This window comes from Panthera leo, chromosome F2 (genome assembly GCF_018350215.1).
Source record: "Panthera leo isolate Ple1 chromosome F2, P.leo_Ple1_pat1.1, whole genome shotgun sequence".
Classification (NCBI taxonomy): Eukaryota; Metazoa; Chordata; class Mammalia; order Carnivora; family Felidae; genus Panthera; species Panthera leo.
Window position 1 is genome coordinate 76166041 of NC_056695.1, and position 22351 is coordinate 76188391.

Below are 22351 nucleotides of genomic sequence, written 5' to 3' on the forward strand. Positions count from 1 at the left end.
ATGTAAGAAATAGCCAAGGGTGCATCCACGTTTGCTGTCACTGGTGACCTGCTTGCTCCCTTTTGGCCCTCCTTCCTTTGTTACATCTTCTTAGCTCTTTTTTTTTTAAATTTTTTAAAGTTTATTTATTTATTGAGAGAGACAGAGAGCGTGCTCATGCAGGGGAGGGGCAGAGAGAGAGAGAGAGAGAGAGAGAGAGAGAGAGATTGATTGATTGAGAGCATCCCAAGCAGGCTCTGCACTGTGAGCACAGAGCCTGATGTGGGGCTCCATCCCACAAACCATGAGATCATGACCTGAGCCGAAACCTAGAATCAGATACTTAACCAACTAAGCCAGCCAGGTGCCCCACATCTTCTTAGTTCTTAAATTAATAAGCTGTATACTTCATGCTGTATCCAAGCATTTTTTAGAAGTTCTTCATATTCTCCCTTTTGTGTCTCATATCCTACTTCAGACCCATCTCTGTAGAACTAAACTACCTTGTTTATCTCAGACAGCACCCTATTACTTTTTAAGGTTTATTTATTTTTGAGAGAGAGAGTGGTGGGGGGGAGGCAGAGAGAGGGAGAGACAGAGAGAATCTCAAGCAGGCTCTGAGCTGTCAGCAGCGAGCCCGATGTGCAGCTAGAACTCATGAACTATGAGATCATCACCTGAGCTGATGTCGGATGCTCAGTCGGACTGAGCCACCCAGGAGCCCTAGCACCCTTTTAATTTGTGGTTGTTTTCAGATGTCTTTTTAAGCATTTTAGTGAACATTTAGATTTTATAAGACACTTGATCACAAGATGCTGGTGGCCAGTTAGGACCCATATACCGGAGGTCTGCCACCCTCCGTCGTGCTGCTGTGACACACTCTAGGCTTTCTTTAGGTGACATTGTGGTTAGTGATTAGTGTTCCCTGGACATTAATTCTGATTGACAGTCACCATTTTCTACGAGTGCGTGGAGCACTGCTGGCCTGCAGCAAGCAAGGTGCTGTTGTGGGCGGTTGTTGGGTTATTGTAAGGATGAGTGAGGCAGGGTCTCAGCGCTCAGGGGGTCACAGCCTCTGCCCATGCCCTCCCCGACACTCAGAGAAAATAAGGTAGGTCTAGAAAAGACTGATGTGAGTCTTTGAAAACTTAATGTTTTGCTAAAGGACTGCTCTGTCACTGTTAGGTGTGGTGGTGCTCTGCCCCCCCGGGACTGCTCCCTGTACCCACGCCCTGCACGGTGCCCTTCCTGAGTGTCTCCTGACCATACAGCTCGTTCCCCTCGGAGCTTGCAGCAGAGCTGATGTACGCCAGCTAACGGGCGCCAGCTTCTGCCTTTCTGACCTTCGAAACTGTGTATCAGTGTAAAAGGTCTGCCCCCTGGAGGTCACCCTGATAAGCGGGAGCCCAGGATACCCAGGTGGGGGAGAATCACTGAAAGCAAGAACTGCGGACCCCAGTTGACCGCCTCCTCCTGCAGAACAGAGGTGGGGATGAGCCATCTTGGGACTCGGTCCTCCAGTCCCGGTTGGTCTGCCTGTTGGTCCTCCAGCCCCGGTTGGTCAGTCCCTGTTGGTCTGCCTGCCTGCCAGCGCTCCCCCACGGTGCTCAGGTTGCTGAATTATGAGCAAATAAATAAATGGTAATTGTTTAAAGCTGTTAAGTTTGGGGTTAGTCTGCTGTGTAGCTACAGATAACCAAGGTAGCATTAAAGCGTAACTGTTGAGTCTTGCTTTCTCACTGCCGGGCCGGGCACGGCTGGTGAAGTGACCCGCGCAGGCACATGCTGGCCACAGTCTAGGGCTGCAGGGTTCAGGTCAGGGGGTCGGGAGGGGAGAAAGCCATAATGGACAAAGGGCTTGCTTTTAGCAGGTGTCAGGTTCATCCCAGGATTTCATTTTGGCTGGTCGAGTGCATTTAAGAACAGCCGATGCGAAGGGAGTGTGGAAGAATTCGGTTACTATTGGGGAAGATCCCGTAACACTTATGCACGTGTTTGGCGTGGTGAGCAGGAGGGACTCTGCCACTGACAGGACTTGACGTTATGAAATTCTTTTCCTCTTGTGCCAAAGAGTTTTATATTTTGTGATACTGCTGATACAGCTATGGCTTTCTCAGGCAGTAGTAGCCAGGAGACCAGATTCCCCGACCCAGGGCTCATTAGTGTATTCTGTTGATTTTGCTGATTCAGTGCCCTTTATATATAAATGCCTGACTACGCGTGTAGCAGACTGTTAAGAATGGAGACGGGAATTAAGGTGTTGCTTTCAGAGTTGAGTATAACACATTCCCTCTTCTCGGGAATCTAACACGAAAGGCGATATGCTAAGTGTCACGTGGGGAAGCAGGAGGAGGAGAGTGTGGGCTCTGGGTGCTTGAGGCGCCTGCCGCACAAGCCCTGTGGCCCCAGGAGACAGCAGGCCAAGAGCAGGGACTGCCAGTACGCTCATTTCACCCCCTTCTTCCCACCGGGTAAAGTTTGCCATTGTTGAGAGAGGGGGTTCATATCAATAGGGAACAGTTAAGCAGTGACCAGAATACAGACTGAAAATGAAACCACCCAGATTGCATTTACATTCTGAACTTAAAATTAAATCCAGACTCTTAGGGCCTCCAAGGCCCGCTGGATGCCCGTCTTTTTTACCCTGTGTCTGACTTCCCAGCCCAGACTAGCTCTGCTCCCCCAGGCTCCCAGCTCCTTGTTCTTGGAAGTGCCTTCGAATTCAAGGGCCTTTGCACTTACTGTTCACGTTACAGGAAGTCCTCTGTCCCCATGTCCTTGCACAGGACACCACTTCCCCGTAACCATCACAGGCCAGCCCACCGTGAACACCAGGGGCTCCGTGGACGCTTCCTGGCAGTTAGTAGATACGGTGGTCTGCGTGTAAGTTGCACTTGTCTGTCACCTGGCTGCCGCTGCTGAAACCTGAAACTCAGCATGGACGGCTCGTCATCTCCTGGGTTTTCCACTCTCCACCTAGAGCAAGTTGGCCACTTCACCAGTGTTGCAGCAGTAATGACAGTACGGAGGGCAGACGCCGACCTAACTGCATGTTTTGTTGATCTTTAAGTATTAAAAAAAAAAGGGGGGAGGTGAGTGAGTGGCTTTGTTGTCTTTGCTCCTGCAGATGAGGGTGTGGGTCTGAGCAGATCTCAGCGGTGGCTGCTGAGTCTTTCCCTGATCCCCCTGTGGGCCCGTGGAGGCTGGGGGTGTGAGTGTTGAGTTCCTGCCCGGAAGACCTTTAACAAAGTGTCAGCTCTAATTCTGTGGCCTTCAGGGCTTCCTGCTCTGGTGCGAGCCCGCCCCAGATAAGCAGGCCCTCGAGTCTCGTTTCTCCCAGCAGGTGCCTGTACCCTGCCCTGGGTGTGGTTGGTGTTTGCCCTGGGACTTCAGCATTAACTTGCATTCTGTCCAGCTTTCTTCGGGTTTTGAGGGCAAGAGTGATGTTCGTTCGTTCTTTCCAGCTCTCCCATCTGAGCCGAAATGGGTAGTTCTTGGGATGTGGTAGTTTCGAGAAACCGCACAAAATCCAGACTGGCAGAAGTCAAGAGTAGGGAAGTGGAGAAGCCAGAGAGGTGGGCAAGAGCTGGGTCAGGAGGGGCTTTTCTCAGCAGCGTCGGGACATCGGGACTTCATTCAGAAGGTTGTTGGGAGTTGTGTTTTACTGAGAGTGTCCCAAAGTGACCTTTGTGTGAAGAGCGCTGTGCTGATTTAGGATATCGAGGTTGACACGGAGAAAGGCTTCCGTAGCGGGCACAGTGGGCGATGACGGTGGCCTCGGCTGGGAGTTTGTGGCGTCTGCAGAAAAATAGACAGGTGTAAGGGACCCAGGGAGGTGAAATTGTTAGATGTAATGAATCCATTTATTAAATGCTCTCTCTGCACAGGTGGTAGACCAGTGAGCACAAAAGGTCTCCTCATTGCCCTCGCGGAAGTTTCTGGCTTGAGTCAGGGCGCTGACGGCAGGGCCGTTTACTGGGCTGGGGAGCTCTGGAAGATAACGTTTGAGGCTATGTTGGCAGAGGTTACAAGTTCAGTTTTAGTGTGCAGTTGGAGGTCAATAAAACATCCCTTTGTTGGACTAACCAACTTTTTGATGAGCACCCAATTAAGGGAACCTTTTAATGGAGACCGTGACATGTTCTTGAGGCTTAGTTGTTTATGAAATGACAGCTTATGTGTAATTGTTCCCCAAGGAGCAGTGTCCTGTCACAAATATAGTTTAAGTCAATTAAAGCTAGTTCAGAAAAACATTTGGCCTTTTCCAACAAAGAACATCATTACGGGATCTTACACGTTATGCAGTGAAACTCAAATATACTTATTCTGTGTTGGTTTATCCTTTGTAATCGTTTGCACAAAGTTTCCTATTTACAGTTATAAAATTTGTAGTATAATATAGTTCTGTACTAATTGGCATCTGGAAAAATATCATTGATCTTGGAAATAATACTTTCACCTCTTATTGAAATCTGTGGACAGATGAAATTATTAATAAAAAATGAAAGTTAAAATGTATTAAGTTCTCATTTACAAATCCGGTTATCAGAAAACAAATCCTGACTTAGGTTAAGGAAAGATTTTATTTGAAAGCATTATTGGGGGGTGCCTGGGTGGCTCAGTCAGTTGAGTGTCCGACTTCGGCTCAGGCCATGGTCTCGCACTTCGTGGGTTCAAGCCCCATGTTGGGCTCTGTGCTGACAGCTTGGAGCCTGAACCCTGCTTCGGATTCTGTGTCTCCCTCTCTCTCTGCCCCTTCTCCATTTGCTCTCTCTCAAAAATAAATAAACATTAAACAAAATGAAAGTATTATTATGGAGCACCTGGGTGACTCATTCGGGTAAGTGTCCAACTTTGGCTTTTAAGTCATGATCTTGCAGGTCATGAGTTTGAGCCCCCCATCGGGCTCAGTGCTGTCTGTGCAGAGCCTGCTTTGGATCGTCCATCTCCCCCTCTCTACCCCTCTCCCACTCATGATCTCTCTCTCTCTCTCTCAAAAATAAATAAACATTAAAAAATTATTATTAGAAGACCAGGAAGGGGGACTTGTAATAGCAGGGGCTCTGAGCCTCCTGAGATCTGTCAGCGACCTAGCAGTCAGCGGGCACAAGGGGAGCCGGGCCCAAGGCCAGGAGGGTGTGGCGACAGCATGATGGGACACTAGGTCAGAGAACGGTCACCCTGAGGCTGGTGCCTGGAAGTGGGGGGACCTTCAGGGATTGTGTGCTGGCCCAGGTTGCCTGTGGGTCACATTTAGGGGCGTGAGGAAAACGAGAACTTCTTTGAAGTTTGATCAGGTGAGGTGAGAGGACGTTTTCTGACTGGTCAGTGGGGACAGACAGGTTGGCCAATCTTTTGTGAGGCAAAGGATGGGAAGGTCCAGGGTCTGGGTCGGCCTGCTCTTAGGTGAACAGGGAATCATCTACAGGCCTTATCTAAATCCCCTGAGGAGGAGGAACTCTGCAGGGAGCCGTTCCCAGGACTGGGAAAGGGCCCCGGGCTGTCCTCATCATCACTGTTTTAGGAGCATGGGGGCTGGTTAAATTCGGCATCCTCGGGGCACACTTATCTGATGTGCTTTAATCTTCCTGATAACCCTTCATTGCTGCAGCCTCCACTGGGGCAAATATGGTGACACTGGGGACTGGGAAGGCTAAGGAACTGCCGTGGCCACACTGCCGGTAAGAGGGCGCCCCGCTGCTTCAGAAGGCTGTGGCCTGGGAGCACCAGCGTGTCCTAGAACTTGGGCACTTGAGACAGCCGTGCTCCCCAACTCCTGTACCATTCGTGTTGTCTGAAGGATGCAAGAGGCTTTCACAGCCCATGCATCGCTGAGGCCTTGTCTTGTTGGGTACCCACCTGGGTGGCTTATGGTTTGTTGGTTTGGTTTGTTGAAGGACATGATGGCACCTTAGAGAATCCACGGAGGAACCGATCGTGTAATCGCAAGAAGGAGCAGCAAGGGCTTTAAGCCCAAGATGTAGAGAGGGACCGGAGTCGGTGGCTCCTCTCCCCAGCGGTGTTTCTCAGTAGGGACACGGTTGACATTTTACACAGGACACTCCTTCATTGTGAAGGGCAGTCCCCTCCGTTTCTGATGTGTGATAGTCTTGGCTTTTGCCCACTAAGTGCCAAGAGTGACCTACAGTCAGCGTGACAAGCAAACATGCTAAGTATTTCCAGATTCTCCCGGGAAGGTGATGCAATCAGGGGTTGAGAACCCGACCAAGCAACCGAGCATACTGCCGTCGTTGTGAGTCAGCATTAAGGACGCTGAGGGTCCGCGCTCTCAGTTCTCAGCCGCAGACCTGGGCACGGCCGTGCCGGTTCAATATGCATTGCCGTCGGAGGGTAGTCGGTGTGTAGTAGCCGGTGGGTGTTGTTCACGTAAAATTATGTATGTTCATAATGGCTGAATTCATCAATTTATTCCTTACCCATTTGGCATAGGATACGCGCCATCTATTGGTTGCTCTGTTAGGTGATTTTTTATACGTTTCCGTATTTAATTCATATGACCGGCACCGCCGGTGGGTCCTAAGGTCCCTGTGTTGTGGATGAAGTCCGACACCCGTGAGGGGGACCTGACCTGGGACACATAACTCCTGCACAATACATGCTTGAACAGAGAGGTCGGTGAAAATCTTCTGCTTGCCAAAGTACTCATTTATGTACTTTTTGTGAAGGAAAGACTAATAGAAGTTAAATGGAGAAAGAAACTCCTGAAGGCATATAAAATCATAAAAACGTTTTTCCTCTGTATGTAGAGGCCTGTGTTTTTATGTTTTACAAGTGACCTTGAATAAATCCTACCATTCTGTGGACTTCAGTTTTCTCAGTATAAAATTAGATGTTTGGACTGGATGATTTCTAAGGCCTCTTAGTTTTTATTAATGGGGAAATATTTAACTACTAAAGACGTGATGCAAATATGGCTGTTTGACCACAAATTTATTCTCATGCCATCCTTGAAACCTGCCAAAATGAATGTAAATGAAGTAAAAAGGCACAGATCCTCAAAGACAAGAATGGAAGGGCGAGGCAACAATAGGCCAATGACTGGAGTGAGATTTCAGTGGCTGCAAAATAAATGGACAAATGGTAATGACTTAGGAGAGCAGAGAAAGCAGAATCCAAGCTCACAGGGCCAGAGAAAGTGTCCCAGAAATTTGGTCAGTGGTGTGGGAACACCTTGAGAAAACTCCGGAATCCTAGATGCCAGTTACTGAGAAGGTGGATTTAGGGGCAGAACTGAAGTGGAGACTTGGTTCAGAGCTTATGTGAGAAGTGGTTAGGGGCACTTGGGGGGCTCAGTCTGGTTGGGCATCTGATTCTCGATTTCGGCTCATGTCACGATCCCAGGGTTATGGGATTGAGCCCCACATCAGGCTCCGTGCCGAGGTGGGGCTTGCTGGAGATTCTCTCTTTCTCTCTCCCTCCGCACCCTCCCCTGCTGGCACATGCTCTTTCTCTAGAAATAAAATTTAAAAAAAGAAGTAGTAGTTAGACCACTGGATGCTCTTCCCAGCTTATGAAGCCAGGCATCTGCCTTCTTAACCTAGAGCAGACTAGAGATTTCCTGAAGGGGTTGAATAAAGAAACTCTGGGCTCTGAGACCCAGATGGATTCAACTGAGGGCTAGAGATGCCACACTGGAAAATGAGGGCATTATTTCCCTTAAATAAAAGTGTGTGTAGCTCATAGTGGGAATCCCAACGTTCCAGCAGCCAGGCTGATACCTCCTCCTGGGAGATCAGGGAGTTCCAGGGTGTCCAGGTAATGTTTTTGAGCTGCAACCTTAAATTTTTAAGAGCAGGCAGCAGGGGGGATTACTGGTCACCTGAGGAAAGCCGATAATGTAGGAAGAGACCAATTCGCACAACATGAATCTATTGGAAGCAGCAGATGCTATAAGCTCCAAGTTGGGGGAAGGGGGCACTGCATTAAAATCCTCAGAAAGGTAAGAATTTGTATCAATTACATAAAATATTTTTAAAATGCTGTAAAAAAGGAACAAATATAAGAAAATGCTGTTAGTAGTTAAACGTTTGATAGCAAAAATGAAAAAATCAATAGATATGTAGGAAATATACTTAAATCTCCCAGAAAGTAAAAGAGAGAGAGAGAAGGTGAAAGAGAAAGAGGAAGAATAAGAGAGAAATTTAGAGTTCCAAACCAGGAGATCCCGATAGACACATAAGAATTTCCAGAAAGATAAAGCAGAGCAAATGGGGAACCAAGAAATAAGGTAGGGATCCGTGGGTGGAGACACTGATCTTTTCCTACGTTGTATTATTTGATATTTTTAACTCTGTATCATTTCTGTTTTTTAAAAAGTAATTGACTTTAAATTTAAAAAAAAAGTAATTTGAAGGTTAAAAATACTGTAGTTATTTGAGTTTTCATTGAAGACTAATAAAATTAAAAGTGAGCAAGGAAAAAATACCATCTTGATTTTTTAAAAGCTCGTATTTTAAGAATATTACTTCACTTTCCATAGAGAAATTGAGGAACAATTGTCTTTTAAAAACAGCAACGGCACAGCAGTGGCATAGATTGTGGATGAGAGCTGATACCAAAGCAGTAGCTGCTTAAGTTTGTAATCCGCAATCTTGCCAAAGATCGCCTAGTCAGTAGGGCTGACTTTTCCTTTTGGGAACAAGAAATATTCACAACTTAATTATAGTAACGCTTTTAACACTTGTGTGAAATTCCTAATAATATCCTTTCATTCATGAAATACCCTTTCATTCAAGATATATTTATTATCTATTATGTGCTAAGCATTGTTCTGGTTTTTTTATATGGACCCATTTAATCCTCCTAACGGCCTTATGAGGGTGGGTTGTGTTGTCATTTGCCATTCTCATTTTGTAGATGAGGAATCCAAGGTACAGAGAGATTAGGTAATGCAGTTACTAGCCGGGTTACTCAGCTGGTAAATGGAAAAACCATGTCTTAAAAGGACGGCAGTGTAGCCTCAGAATCAATGCCATTAATGAATTCACTTCTACGCTGCCTGTTAAATAAAGAACCCCGTAGAATCTAGACTAAATATTTTGTCAACATTTCCAAAGCTAGTTGTTTTAGAAGAGTTAGATGTTGGGGCACTTGGGTGGCTCCGTTGGTTAAGCATCCAACTTTTGCTCAGGTCATGATCTCACAGTTTGTGGGTTTGAGCCCCGCATCGGGCTCTGTGCTGACAGCTTGGAGCCTGGAGCCCGCTTCTGATTCTGTGTCTCCGTCTCTCTGTCCCTCCCCTGGTCACGCTCTGTCTCTCTCTGTCTCTCAAAAATAAATAAATGTTAAAAAAAATAGAAGAGTTAGATGAATTTTGTCATAAAGCTTTGTGAGCCACTGACTGCTTGAGAACTCATCTAGGCCAGTGCACTCCCTGGTTGACTGACCAGGTGGAAGGACCCAGATGCTCCATAATGACCAGCCCAGTGCACATTACCTCTTTCCCACCCACATCCTCACGCTAGCACTGTTTGTGCTTCATGTCAGTTGCCTACTGAAAGTGTCAGGACAACAACTTAGGAATTCTGGGAACTAGCTTCATTTATAATTTGTGAAATCTAGCCATCACTGAAATGATTGGTTTTTACTTTACAGTTTTTAACCCCATTTTATGGGGTTTGTGAAAAACATTACAGTGTGATGCATATAGTAGGAACTTAAATATCTGGCGTTAATTAGTAATGTGCAGTGTACTGTCGTGTTTCCTGACGTTCGAGATTAATAAATTACTTTCAGATATGACTTACAAATTCGGTTTGTTTGTTTTCTCCTAGTTCAACTTTGTGGGGAAACTTTTGGGTCCCCGTGGCAATTCTCTGAAGCGCTTACAAGAAGAAACCTTGACGAAAATGTCCATCCTTGGAAAAGGTTCCATGCGAGACAAGGCAAAGGTAACATTCGTTGTAGACAATGGCTGCTTTTGGAGACAGGTTGTATAATCCACCTTTAGAGTATCCATTGTATTAATGCAAATTATATAAGAGCTAGCTAGGATCTTAAATGAAGTTATATGGAAACGTTGTAGAAGGCGGTGAGTCTGGGATGTAGCCAAAAATGGAGTCACTCGGGCCAGTTTCAGAACATGCAGTGTCTTCTTACACGTACGTCTGTAACTATCACATTCATTTGTAAAATGAAGTAGCAATACCTGTGGTTTTGATTGTAGATACAACACCTGGTAGACGGATCAGTGAGACTGAAATGCCCATGAAGAGAAATCAGAGTTATCTGTGGTCTCGGGGCCACCGTTGGCATTTTAGATGAGTCCCTTTGGGCCTTTTTTGTAAGCTTGTATTTCACATGGTTGAGTTCATAAAGTATACACCTTTATTTGCCCTTTTTGCCCTTCATTTGATACCCTTTATGTTTTACCGGGTTCAAGTGGATTTTAGACGCTTTAATAATGGCTTAGCGTTCCAACACACAGTTGTTCTCCTTGGATGTATTCACGCTAACCTCCTCCTTTTTTAAGAAGTTAAAGTTAATGGAGTTGTTTTTATCAATCACTTTCTCAAATATACAACCTTTGAAAGAAGCATTCACGTTTCGTGCCGTGCTATCCCTGACAGTGTTCTCTGTTACCATTTTGTTGTTCTGTCGTGGTGAAAAGATTGACATTACTGAAAACTAAGTCCGCATTTAGTGGTCACTTACCATAAAAGGTCAGACGATGATTGTGTCCGACAAGAAAGTTATTTACACAAAATCCAGCCTCCCCACACAAAAGTCCATCGAAACAAAGGCTTTTATAAGAAAAAATAGCTGCCATCTGCTTGTGAGTCAGGCACTCTGTGAAACATGTTACAGGCGTTACTCCTGTGTTCTCCCTGCAAAAATGATGGAAGGTACATAATATTTTTCTTGTTTTATGTGTAGAAAACCTGAGATTTAGGGAACCTGAGTGTATTATGTGAGTTAATCAAGGAAGCTTATTGAATTATTTGATTAAAACATGGCTGTGTATCAGACACACATGGGATGCTGTTAAATATAAAGATTCCCATACAGCCTCTTTGGAGGGTAGAACCTCAAAATGAATTTTCAGGGGGCGGGGTTTGAAATGATTCTGGTGTGGGCCAGGTTAGGTTAACTACTCACTAAGCATTGCTGTCTCAGATGATGTTCCTTTGATTCCCTGACTCATCTGTTCTGGGTGGAGGAAAGGGAACCATATTTTGGTCACTTGGTTAGAAATTCTGTGTATCTTGTACGAAAATACCCAATCCTTGCTGATACGTTAATGAGGTCTTCAGTAAGGCCATCCGGTCATGAGGTACGTGATATGCCCAGGGAAATTCATCTACATTGTACTGCTTATTTTGTTTGCTGTTAAGGGAGGGTTTTTTTGGTCAGAAGTAACATTTTATGGCTTACGGTGGCCGTGATCAGGGCGTCCACGGACAGTTTTACAGGTAGGAGGGAAGCAGGGAAGGCAAGTCTTTGGTTAGATCCTATGTCCAAGTAATAGCAAGTGCCTGGCTATCCGTTTAATGAAAGGGGCCCTAAATACTATCAGCTTGCTATCTGGGCTTGGTGGTCTGTCCAGATTATGGTGTCATTTTAAGGGCTCTCTCTGCCGTTGGCACAGCGGACACTCGGCAGTGCAGTAGCCAGGAATCTTTTCCAGAGGAGTCTGTGTTGTGAAGTAATATCTAATCTCTCCCTCTCTCTCACCACAGACCCCTTATTGGAGTCCCTTGAGTCGCACTGGGGTGGGCGGGGAATGAGGTGCTTTGACATCTACAGTTAGTCCCTTTGGCTCCCTGGTCACTGAGTGTCTGCTCTGCATTGCATGGGGCACTCGGTTCTCTTACCTGTTGAGGCTTCTTTCCTAGGCCACTTACCAGCCCTTCACTAATCCTCTCCTTTCTCTGTCCTTGACCACATGGGTCTGAGAATCAATATAGAGATTCTGTAAGTGGCTGGTCATTTCCATTCCCTCAGGACGCCCCGGAACTGGGGAAGTGGAGTACATTGTAGGTTCACAGCCCATTAAGCCTGCTGCCAAGCGGCGGGCTCAGAAGTCCTTTATCTCTTGACCCCACGGACCCCACTCTCCACCCTCATCAGCGGCCTTCAGTTGAGCAGCGTTGGCTCAGAGTCAAGTTCATTAACCCTCGGGCCGCTGGGTACCTCTTCTCGGTGTGCAGTCACTCTAGTAAAAGGCCCCCGATCCTCGTTGGCAAGACGGGGAGGGAGCGTCGCGTGCACGCAAGGGGATGTTGCCATTTACCGCGAGCTCTCTTGTTCTCTGCATCCCCGGGCCAGGCAGGGATCATGGGCCAGGAGGTCATCCTGAGGAACGGTGACAAAGCCTGAGGATTGTCCTCTCCTTTCACGGAACGACCTCGGCTACTCGAAACAGGGTAGGAAGAGCTCCAGCAGACTGGCTTCCGCCAGTGCCGAAGGTTCAGCAGGGCTGTGACCCTCGAAAACCCGGGGTTGTCTGGATCCTCTCTGATGTTGCCGGTCCAATTCTCAGGTCTTCACTGCTCTCCAGACATTTTCCTAAATCCCACACGAGAGATGGCCGGGCCGTGTGTGTCGTCCTTCCACGGCACACGGGCCTCAACTGTGCTTCCGTGTGGGGCCTCCGCCGGCCTTCGGCCGTGAGCGGTGACACCCTCCAGGCTGCCGCTGGCTCTTTGAGCCTCGAACTCCTAATGTCAAGTCTGGAGTCTGTCACTCTCTTTTTAAAATTCTTCAGTACAGTGAACAATAGCCTGTTGCGCCCCACCCCACCGCCTTGCTCGTCCTGCCGTGCACACGCACGACCATCGGTTACACCTTCAAGGCGTTTCACTGACGTGACCACGAGCGATGATTTCTACACGATGGGGACTTACTGGGGTCCCGCCTGCCGTCCTGCAGTCGGTCCTCACGGCCTGAACTCCGGAGCGCTGGCTTCTGTTGAGCCTCTCAGCCTGCAGAAATTCTCAGTTAATAAATAATGTGGATTGCTGCAGAGATTTCCATTACTTAATGTTAAAATCTTGTAGCTTTTCAAAGTGTTCACTGTCTAAATTCTAACAAGACCATAATTCATTTTATTCTTGTGTTTTCTACATGGATGAAATTATGGGAGTCGTTACGCCCTTTTATCAGCTGGGTTTGTAGCATAACAATCACTATAACGTGTGGTCTGTGGAGCCTTCAGTTTGTGCCAGACATGCCGGCTGTTTTGCCCTTCCCATCCGCATTATAGAATGATAGAATAATCGATGCTATGTTCATTTTTTGAGTCTTTCTGATGTACTACGCCTCATTGTAAGGACTTTTTGTGTCCTTAAACGTGAGACTCCTTTTTTTATTACCACTCCATCATATTGCCAGTAACTCCTCATTACTATTCTAATAACTCCTTTCTTACCACAACAACCCTACGAGCCGTTGATACTCTTATTCCCCGCTTAAAATCACCGCTTCGCGATGATGAAGTAACCTGTCCAAAGTTACAGGGTAAATGTTGGATTTGGGACTCGAATGCAGGAGTCCAAACGAAGTCTGTGTTCTTCCCCGCACACCATGTTGCCAGTCCTTATGAACCCAGGGAAGAATCTGGTAAAGCTTCTCGCTCTGTGGAGATGTGCGACGGCGGGTTAGGATAAGAAAGCTCTGCTGTTGCAGTTTACTTCCGCTGTAGCGATGACAGTGCTTCACCGTGAGTCACAGTGACAGCCTGTCATTATCATCATTAATTGGAGCCCATCGTAGAATGGGTAAGAAATGTTTAATTCTCTAGTTTATGCTTCCAAAAGTGAACTTTGAACATATAATTCGATTTTTAAACCTTCAGCTGTGAAAGGCAGAGTATCAGATGAAGCGATGGCCAATGTTCTGATTAGAACAGATGGCCTACCGTTGGGCTGTGGCTGGCACGGCTAGGATTGTGGTGTATCTGACTCAAAACCCCGTGCCCTTTTCATATTACATATGTAGATCTCTCTTTTCTTTGTAAGAGAGCAAATTAGTTAAGTAACAGAAGTTGAAGCCTTAAGTGGTGAGGTCAAGGGTGTTTGTGCCTCTTTGACCTCTTAGCTCGTGGTGGAATTAAAAGGTGTTGTTGCCAGGAGTTCTTGGGTTCCCTTTCATGTGGGGCTGGTGTTTTGGAGGTGCTAGCAAGGTTTCCCCCGTTTGGGAAATCACTCTAGATGTAGGTACGTACTCATCTCAATCTGTCTCATTTGAATGTTGGAAACAAAGACTTTTAAAAGTCCCAGATTCTGTCCTTTGCCACTCTAATGAATGCTAGTTAGGAGATCATGGGCGAAAATCACTTGTCCCATTCTGATCTGGGGTTTTTTTCCTCCTAATTTCCCCCCTGAGTTTCATTATGTAAACAAATAAAAACAAAGTTTGTTTTTTTTTTAACGCATATCATAAAATCACGTAATAAGATCTTTCATTTATTTTATTCGTTTTTATCTTCACATATAGTGCCTGGCGTGTAGAAATGCTTTTTTGAATGAATATGTGAATGAACAAATGAACATAGAAATGAAATGATGTTTACCTCTTCATTGAAAAGACTCGCTGAATGTCTGCTGTGTGCCAGACACTTTTCTAGACCAGGGAGTGAACACCAGAGAAGACGGTCACGAGCGAACATAGAAATGAGATAATGTTTATCTCGTCATTGAAGATACTCGCTGAGTGTCTACTGTGTACTGAGTACTTTTCTAGACCAGGGACGAGCACCAGAGAAGACGGTCGTGGTGTTTGCTCCGCTGTGACCACCTTCCGTGAGGGAAATTAGAAAAGAGTCAAGTAAAGAATAGGTTATGTCAGACACTTTGATGGCGGAAGTGCTTTGTGGCCACACTACGGGCACTGGGGGTAACCAGCGTAGAGGGAGCGGAGGAGATCAGCCAGTCCGGCCAGGGGTCTGAGGGCGCCTGGAGGGCGTCGAGCTGGGGGGACACAGGTGTCCTTCCCGGCAGAGGCAGGAGCTGAGACTTCTCCAGCAGCAGCAGGAAGCCCGGGTGTTTTCGTAATTCCCTGCGGGAATGGCAGGGTCAGATTTGTATCTCAAGCCTCCATCCTTGGGGTAGTGCCGCTTGCTGTTGAGTGACTCTTCTGTGACAGCCTCATGCCAGATAAGCTCTACATAGTGTTTCTTCTCCTTTTCTTATACAGACACGCTTTTAAGCATGGTTTTTCTTTCTTCAGGAAGAAGAGTTGAGGAAGAGTGGGGAAGCAAAATACTTTCACCTCAACGACGACCTCCACGTTCTCATCGAAGTGTTCGCTCCACCAGCAGAAGCATATGCCCGGATGGGACACGCACTGGAGGAAATCAAAAAGTTCCTCATTCCTGTTAGTACGGTTCACCCTGATAGTTAATTTGTCCTTTGAAGTCCTTTCTTTATTTTCATCCCTGGTAACTCTTCTAGTAATTGTTATTTGCACAGCACTTCATTTGTCGAAAGGGTCCCTGTGAATCGGTTGGCAGTTTTCTTTCTTTATATCGAGGCGAGGGATTTTTAAAGAGATTAGGTTGCACCGGGAAGGCTGCACGGCCAAGAAGGGTGAAGAGCACCCTTGCCAGTTCACGTTTGGGGGCTCCCACGTCCTAAGCTTCTTCGTGATGTTAAAATCACCTACGGATCCACTGTTCTCCCACACGGATGCGTTAGTGCCTTCCATGGCACCAAGCACCGTGTGTGGTTTCGGGCCAGAGGCATGAATAAAAGCAGTCCCTACCCTCCAGGAACACGTAGCGTAGAAGAGAGAAACGTAAGCCGAGGATTTCAGTACCGCAAGGTACACGTAACGACAGACCAAAGTGTCAGAAGCCCAGAGAAGAAGGACACCGTGGAGGTAGTTGGCTGGCTTCTGCCAGGTGTTTTGTGCTTTGTTGATGGAACAATTGCGTGTCTATTTTTAACCCTTTCCAGACACTTTGACGTTGCTAAGAATGTGATTATTTAAAGAGAGTGTATCCCTACTTCCATTATGAAAGTTAATTTAGGTCTTCTGTATAACTTGCATGTTCTAGATTAAAAAACTAAAACATTGAACATTTTGCCTCTTTAGACAATTTATTTAGAGAAGCTGTCACATCTGCCAAACAGCTGCCTGGGGTAAGACTGTCTTCAGCAATCCCAGGTTGGTCTAGTAGATTGACTTTACATACTGTAGCATATGTATCATGACTATATTATCTGTGAAGAAAACTGTTGAATTTACAAGGAAAGGATATTGTCAATCACGATTGCCTTGGAAAAGCCAAGACATGGGATTGTATTAAGTCATTTTACTTGGGAGCTGAAAATGTTTAAGCTTCCCTTTGTTCCCTCAAGCCAATATGATGATACATTTATTCATTTAGTTTAAAAACAAAGATTTTGAGTGCTTTCTATGTGGTAGATACATGGAAACTAATAAAAGACATTCTTTTCTCTGCCCCTGTGGAGTCTGTCTAATGGGAGAGTTTGATAAGAATCAGATACCCATGTAAACATTGGCACTCTGACAAGACTGACTAAGGAGAGGTAAATTTAATGTCTTAGTGATCAGTCTTAGGGGGTGTTGATCTAGCCACGTGGGCTGCCACAGGGCCTCCCACCCTGTCCCCTTTGCACTCCTCTACCAAGACATGGTTTCTCTGTCCTTGAATCTAGGCTGGCCAGGAGAACTCTTTGCCTAACCCCCAGTTACAAAGATTTTCTGCTGTTTTCTCCCTAATCTTTTATAGTAGCTGTAAAAGTAGCTACTAGCTTTTATAGTATTAGTATTAGCATAGTATAGTATTAGTATATAGTATGTGTCATTTAAGTCTATTATCGTTAAGTTTTTTTTTTTTTTAGAGAAAAGGAGTGAATGCACATGCAAGAGGGGGAGAAGGCGGGGGCGGGAAGAGAGAGAGAGAGGGAGAGAGGGAATCCCAAGCAGGGCTCCATGCTGTCAGTGCAGAGCATGGTGTGGGGCTCGAGCCCGTAAACCATGAGATCGTGAACTGAGCGAAAACCTAGAGTCAGATGCTTAACCCGCTGAACCACACAGGTGCCCCAAGTCTGCGATCGATTTTAAGTTTGTGTGGTGGGAAGGTAGAATGTAGGTTTATCGTTTTTTATATAGATGGCCAGTTGTCCCAGCACCATACGATGAAAAGACAATTCTTTTCCTGTTGAACAGCAACACCATTGTTGAAAGTCGATCGAACGTAAAGGTGTGGATTTGTTTCTGGATTCTCGGTTCTGTTCCATTGATGTATATGCCTGTCCTAATGCCGGTGTCATGCCCTTAATTACTTTAGCCTTCTAGTACTTTGATTTGAAATCCAGGTTGTTGATTTTTTTACAAAGAAAAAGTTCTACTTCAAAATTGTTTTAGTTATTTTGGCTTCTGTGCATTTCAACATCTATTTCAGAATCAGCTTATCAATTTCCACACAGAAGCCTCCCGGGGTTTTGATAGAAGATTGAATCTGTAGCTCAATTTGGGGATTATTTCCATCTTAACAATATTTAGTTTTCCAGTCCACAAATATGAAGTGTCTCTACTTAACAGATTATTTTTTTCATTTCTTTCAGCAGTGTTTCATAGTTTTCAAGGTACTAGTCATATATATACTTCTTTTATTAAATTTACTCCTAAGTATTGTACACTTTTTGATGCTATTGTGAATGCAGTTTTTAAAATTTCATTTTCAGTGATCCTAGGTTATAGAAATGCAGTTGACTTATATACACTGATCTTGGGTCTTGTAACTTTGCCGAACCATTAGTTCCAGTGTGTTGTTTCATTTTTATGGAATCATTAGGGTTTTCTATATGCAGAGTCCTGTTATCTGTAATAAATTTTACCTCTTCTTTTCGGATTTTAATGAAATTAAAATTCATTTTTTTATTTTATTTTTCCCTTGTTACACTGACTAGAACTTTGAGTGCTTTGTTGAGTAGGAGTCGTGAAGATAGACCTCTTTCTTGGTGCTTTGAGTTTTCACCATTAAGTCTGATGGTTAGCTGTAAATTTCATCGCTGCCCTGTATCTTGTTGAAGACGTTCTCTTCTGTCCCTAGGTGTTGAGAGGCTTTATCCTGAATGAGTATTTGTTGTTGTTGTTGTTAATACTAGTGTATTGCATTAGTTGATATCCAGATGTTATGCCAACCTTGCATTACTAGGTGAGATCCCACTGAAATTACATGTTGCTAGAATTGATTTACAGTAGCTTGTTAAGGATCTTGTCATCTATAATCATGGCGGATATTGGCTTGTAGTACCGTATTCTTATAATCTTTGTATTAACCCACACATTTACCATTTCGGCTCCCTTTTTCTTTCTGTGGGTAGAGTTACCATATGGTGCTACCTCTTTTCAGCCCAAAGGACTGCCTTTAGCCTTTCTTGTAACTGAGACCTGCTAACCAAAAAACTGGTTTTGTTTTTCTCAGAATGTCCTTATTTCGCCCACCCTCTGAAAGATAGTGTGTATAATTCCTGGTTGACAGTTTTTTCTTTCCAGTCACAGAAGGCCAGTCTGCTGTTTTCTGGCCCTCATCATTTTTGGTGAGAAGGGCATTCATGATTTTGTTGCTAATGTACGTGATCTGTTGTTTTTCTCTTGCTGCTGCCAAGGCTTTGTCTTTCATTTCCATTAATTTGACAATGGTTGTGTATGCTTATCTTCCTTGCTTGTTAAGCTTTGTGAAGCCATAGGTACATGTTTTTCTTCAAATGTGGGACATTTTCAGCCATTGTTTCTTGAGATTTTTTTTCTCTTTTTTCTTTCTCCTCTGCTCCCCTCAGGCCCTGGGCTCCCATTGGTTGTATGTTGGTCCACTTGATGGTGCCCCGCATTTCTCTGAGTCTCCTTTCCCTTCATCCTTTCTTCTCTGTGTTCCTAACTGGATCATTTTAATTGGCTTATCTTCAAGTTGGCTGACCCATTCTTTTGTCATCTCAACTCTATTGTTGCGCTCCTTTGGTTAATTTTTCATTATCGTAGTTGTTGTACTTTCTTTTTCTTTTTTTCTAAATCTTTTTCTTTTTTTTTTTTCCAACATCTGGGCCCTCTCCAAGATAGTTTCTTACTATATCTTGACTGCCTGTCCGTCCGTCCTTCCTTCCTTCCTTCCTTCCTTCCTTCCTTCCTGTCATGTTTTCATGTTTCTTTGCATGTCTCCCAGCTTTTTTGTTGAAAACTCCACATTTCAGGTAGCATATTATAGCACATTTACATTCCGACTCATTTTATCCTTCAAGCTTTGTTGTCGCAAGTTGTTGTCTGTTTGTTTCTTTAGTAATTTAGTTGGACTAAATCTGCAGAGTCTGTCTACTTCATGGCTTACAGCTTTGTTAATTTTTTTACTTCTCACTTTTACTTTTAAGCCTGGCCTGCTGGGCGTGTCCTGTATGGCCACATCTCTCAGACATCAGCCAGTGATTACTTAGAGGCTGTGCTCACACACCTGTGTTAGTAAGGCTTCTGCCGCCTGCTGATAAAATTGTGGGGGTGCACCCACAGGGCGGTCCATCGTCCTATCTTCCCTGGTCTGTGCTTCACTTGTGACCGAGGTGTTAATCCCTCTCCCTCCTTTGCCAGGTGTACAGACTCACCGTCAGGGAAGGATGTGTGGAGAGTGTTAAGCTCTCTCCCTTCTCTGCTGTACATGTGCTTAGCCTCCATTCAGCAGAGAAGTGCGGGGAGCGTACCCAGGCTCTCCAAGGCTGCTACGTTTCTGGCTAGTCTGCCAGGCTGGCACTTGCCCCACCCAGAACCTGAGTATTAGGCTTGCTGATTCACTGGCCTTCTATTTATTTGCTACCAAAATGGCTACTGATACTGACAGTGCTCCTGGGCATGGGAGTTTTTCATACCTTCTTCCGAATTAAGGGAGCTTCCCCTGCAGCAAACTGTTGGTCTTCATGTCTTTCCCCACAGTGGTACCGACACGTCATCTGGGCTGGGGAGGGGGGCGGGTAGCATCCCCACACAAAATGCCACAGACTCCCACTCTTCGTGCCTGACACGAATACATTTCTTGTATTTTTTTTTTTTTTTAATTTTTTTTTCAACGTTTTTTATTTATTTTTGGGACAGAGAGAGACAGAGCATGAACGGGGGAGGGGCAGAGAGAGAGGGAGACACAGAATCGGAAACAGGCTCCAGGCTCCGAGCCATCAGCCCAGAGCCTGACGCGGGGCTCGAACTCACGGACCGCGAGATCGTGACCTGGCTGAAGTCGGACGCTTAACCGACTGCGCCACCCAGGCGCCCCCATTTCTTGTATTTTTAATTTATTATATAACTTCAGTCAGTTCCCATGGTTCTGAAATGGTTGCTTTTACATGTGTGGTCAGCTTTTGTTTTTGCTTTTTATGGAATGGCTTTGCCAAGCTCTTTGTTTGGCTGTACTGAAAGTCCCTCCTCTCTCATTACATTTATTTATTTTTTTAATCTTATATTATTTTGGACCTCTGACCATATGAGCATGTGCAACGTCTCCCTCCATTCTTTTTAACGTCTGCATAATATTTCGTCATACGCATGTTCTAAAATTTATTTAATCAGTCCTCAAATAATGAACATTTATGCTATTTCTTATAGAGTATAATACAAACACTGATCCTAGGATTACTCTTTGGCGTAATCATTGGCATATTTGGGGCAAATATATCTGAAGAGAACATTCCTGACCGGGAATCCACTAAATTGCAGTAAATTATTTTTAATAATTACATTTAAAACCTTTGTTCTCATTCTCTAGGCTAACACATTTAAATATGTTCTAAACTTACTGGACAGAAAAATCCCATTTACACCTATGTAATTAGAATTCTAATCACTTTTCCACTCTTCACAATTGATGCCCATGTTTGAATTAATGCTACGGTAGTGTCACTTTCCTGATAGGGAATTAAAACGATAATTTACTAATGACTAGTTTAAAATGTAGAGTTACTTAGTCTGTAAGCTGGCACATGTGACTTGGTTTCCCTCCTGATTTAAAATCATCATTTTTGGGGGGCGCCAGGGTGGCTGAGTCGGTTGAGCGTCCGACTTCGGCTCGGGTCATCATCTTGCGTTTCGTGAGTTCGAGCCTCGCGTCGGGCTCTGCGCTGATAGCTCGGAGCCTGGAGCCTGCTTCAGATCCTGTGTCTCCCTCTCTCTCTGCCCCTCCCCTGCTCACACTCTGTTTCTCTCTCAAAAATAAATAACAATTAAAAAAAATTTTTTTAATCATTTTTTTAAATCGTTATTTTAAAGACCAAGAAAATTATAACTACAGTGACTTTATCAGTAGTATTGTCTGAAAGAAGCAGTCCCCTAAAGTTTTTAAAAGTTGTCTAAGGGGCGCCTGGGTGGCTCAGTCGGTTGAGCGTCTGACTTCAGCTCGGGTCATGATCTCACACTCTGTGAGTTCGAGCCCCGCGTCGGGCTCTGTGCTGACAGCTCAGAGCCCGGGGCCTGTTTCAGATTCTGTGTCTCCCTCTCTCTCTGACCCTCCCCCATTCATGCTCTGTCTCTCTCTGTCTCAAAAATAAATAAACGTTAAAAAAAATTAAAATAAATAAAATAAAAAATAAAAGTTGTCTAAAACCACAAAGCTGGTGAGTCCAGTTGGTGAAATTCAGACTTAACGCAGGTGTGTTGACTCAGACTCCCATCATTTTTTTCCAACTATACTGTTTGTCTTCTTGAAAATGTAGTTTTACAAAGATTATGTTTTATTTTTTTTTTAATGTTTATTTATCTTTGAGAGAGAGAGAGAGAGAGAGAGAGAGACAGAGTGTGAGCGGAGGAGGTGCAGAGAGAGAGGGAGACACAGAACTCAAAGCAGGCTCCGGGATCTGAGTTGTCAGCACAGAGCCTGACGTGGGGCTCCAACCCACGAATTGCGAGATCATGACCTGAGCCAAAGTCAGACGCTTATTGGAGATGCTGACTGAGCCACCCAGGCGCCCCTACAAAGATCATGTTTAAAATGGGCTTTCATTCCCATTTTTGTGGCACCGTTGTAATCAAATAACTTCGCTTAGAGTAATTTTGTTTCCTTTTTAAATTTTTAATGGCATTTTTGGATTTTATGTTCTTTCCCATGAATCTGTTTTTGAGCCACAGACAATTTTGTGTCACACCTCCTAGCACTTTTCAACAGGGCAGATATTTACCATTTATGTAGCACATTTTATTTAGAATGTGCTTTACAAATAATTTATTAATCTTCACACATTTTTAGTAAAATGGTAAGGAACATATTAATAGGCTTGTTATAGACAGGTTGAAATAATGATAGATTCGAATGACTCTTTTGAGATCCTAATACCCTAGTACAGTAAAATCTAGACTCCTGATCTTAGTCATTCCCGCAGCTCGGCGAGTTGAATTTGTCATTTTTCTTCCC

At 44.8% G+C, this 22351-nt stretch overlaps 1 protein-coding gene across 2 annotated transcripts in view; it reads left to right on the plus strand.

Annotated features, from left to right (window-relative positions):
* Positions 1 to 22351, plus strand: part of KHDRBS3 (KH RNA binding domain containing, signal transduction associated 3) — a 189386-nt gene that overhangs the window by 75348 nt on the left and 91687 nt on the right. For both annotated transcript variants that reach the window (XR_006198064.1, XM_042923128.1), the window contains exons 3-4: positions 9774 to 9890; positions 15169 to 15315. Coding sequence is in view for 1 of the 2 variants with exons in the window: in XM_042923128.1 (XP_042779062.1) it covers positions 9774 to 9890; positions 15169 to 15315 (264 nt within the window). In the remaining variant the exon portion in view is untranslated. The remainder of the gene's footprint in view (positions 1 to 9773; positions 9891 to 15168; positions 15316 to 22351) is intronic.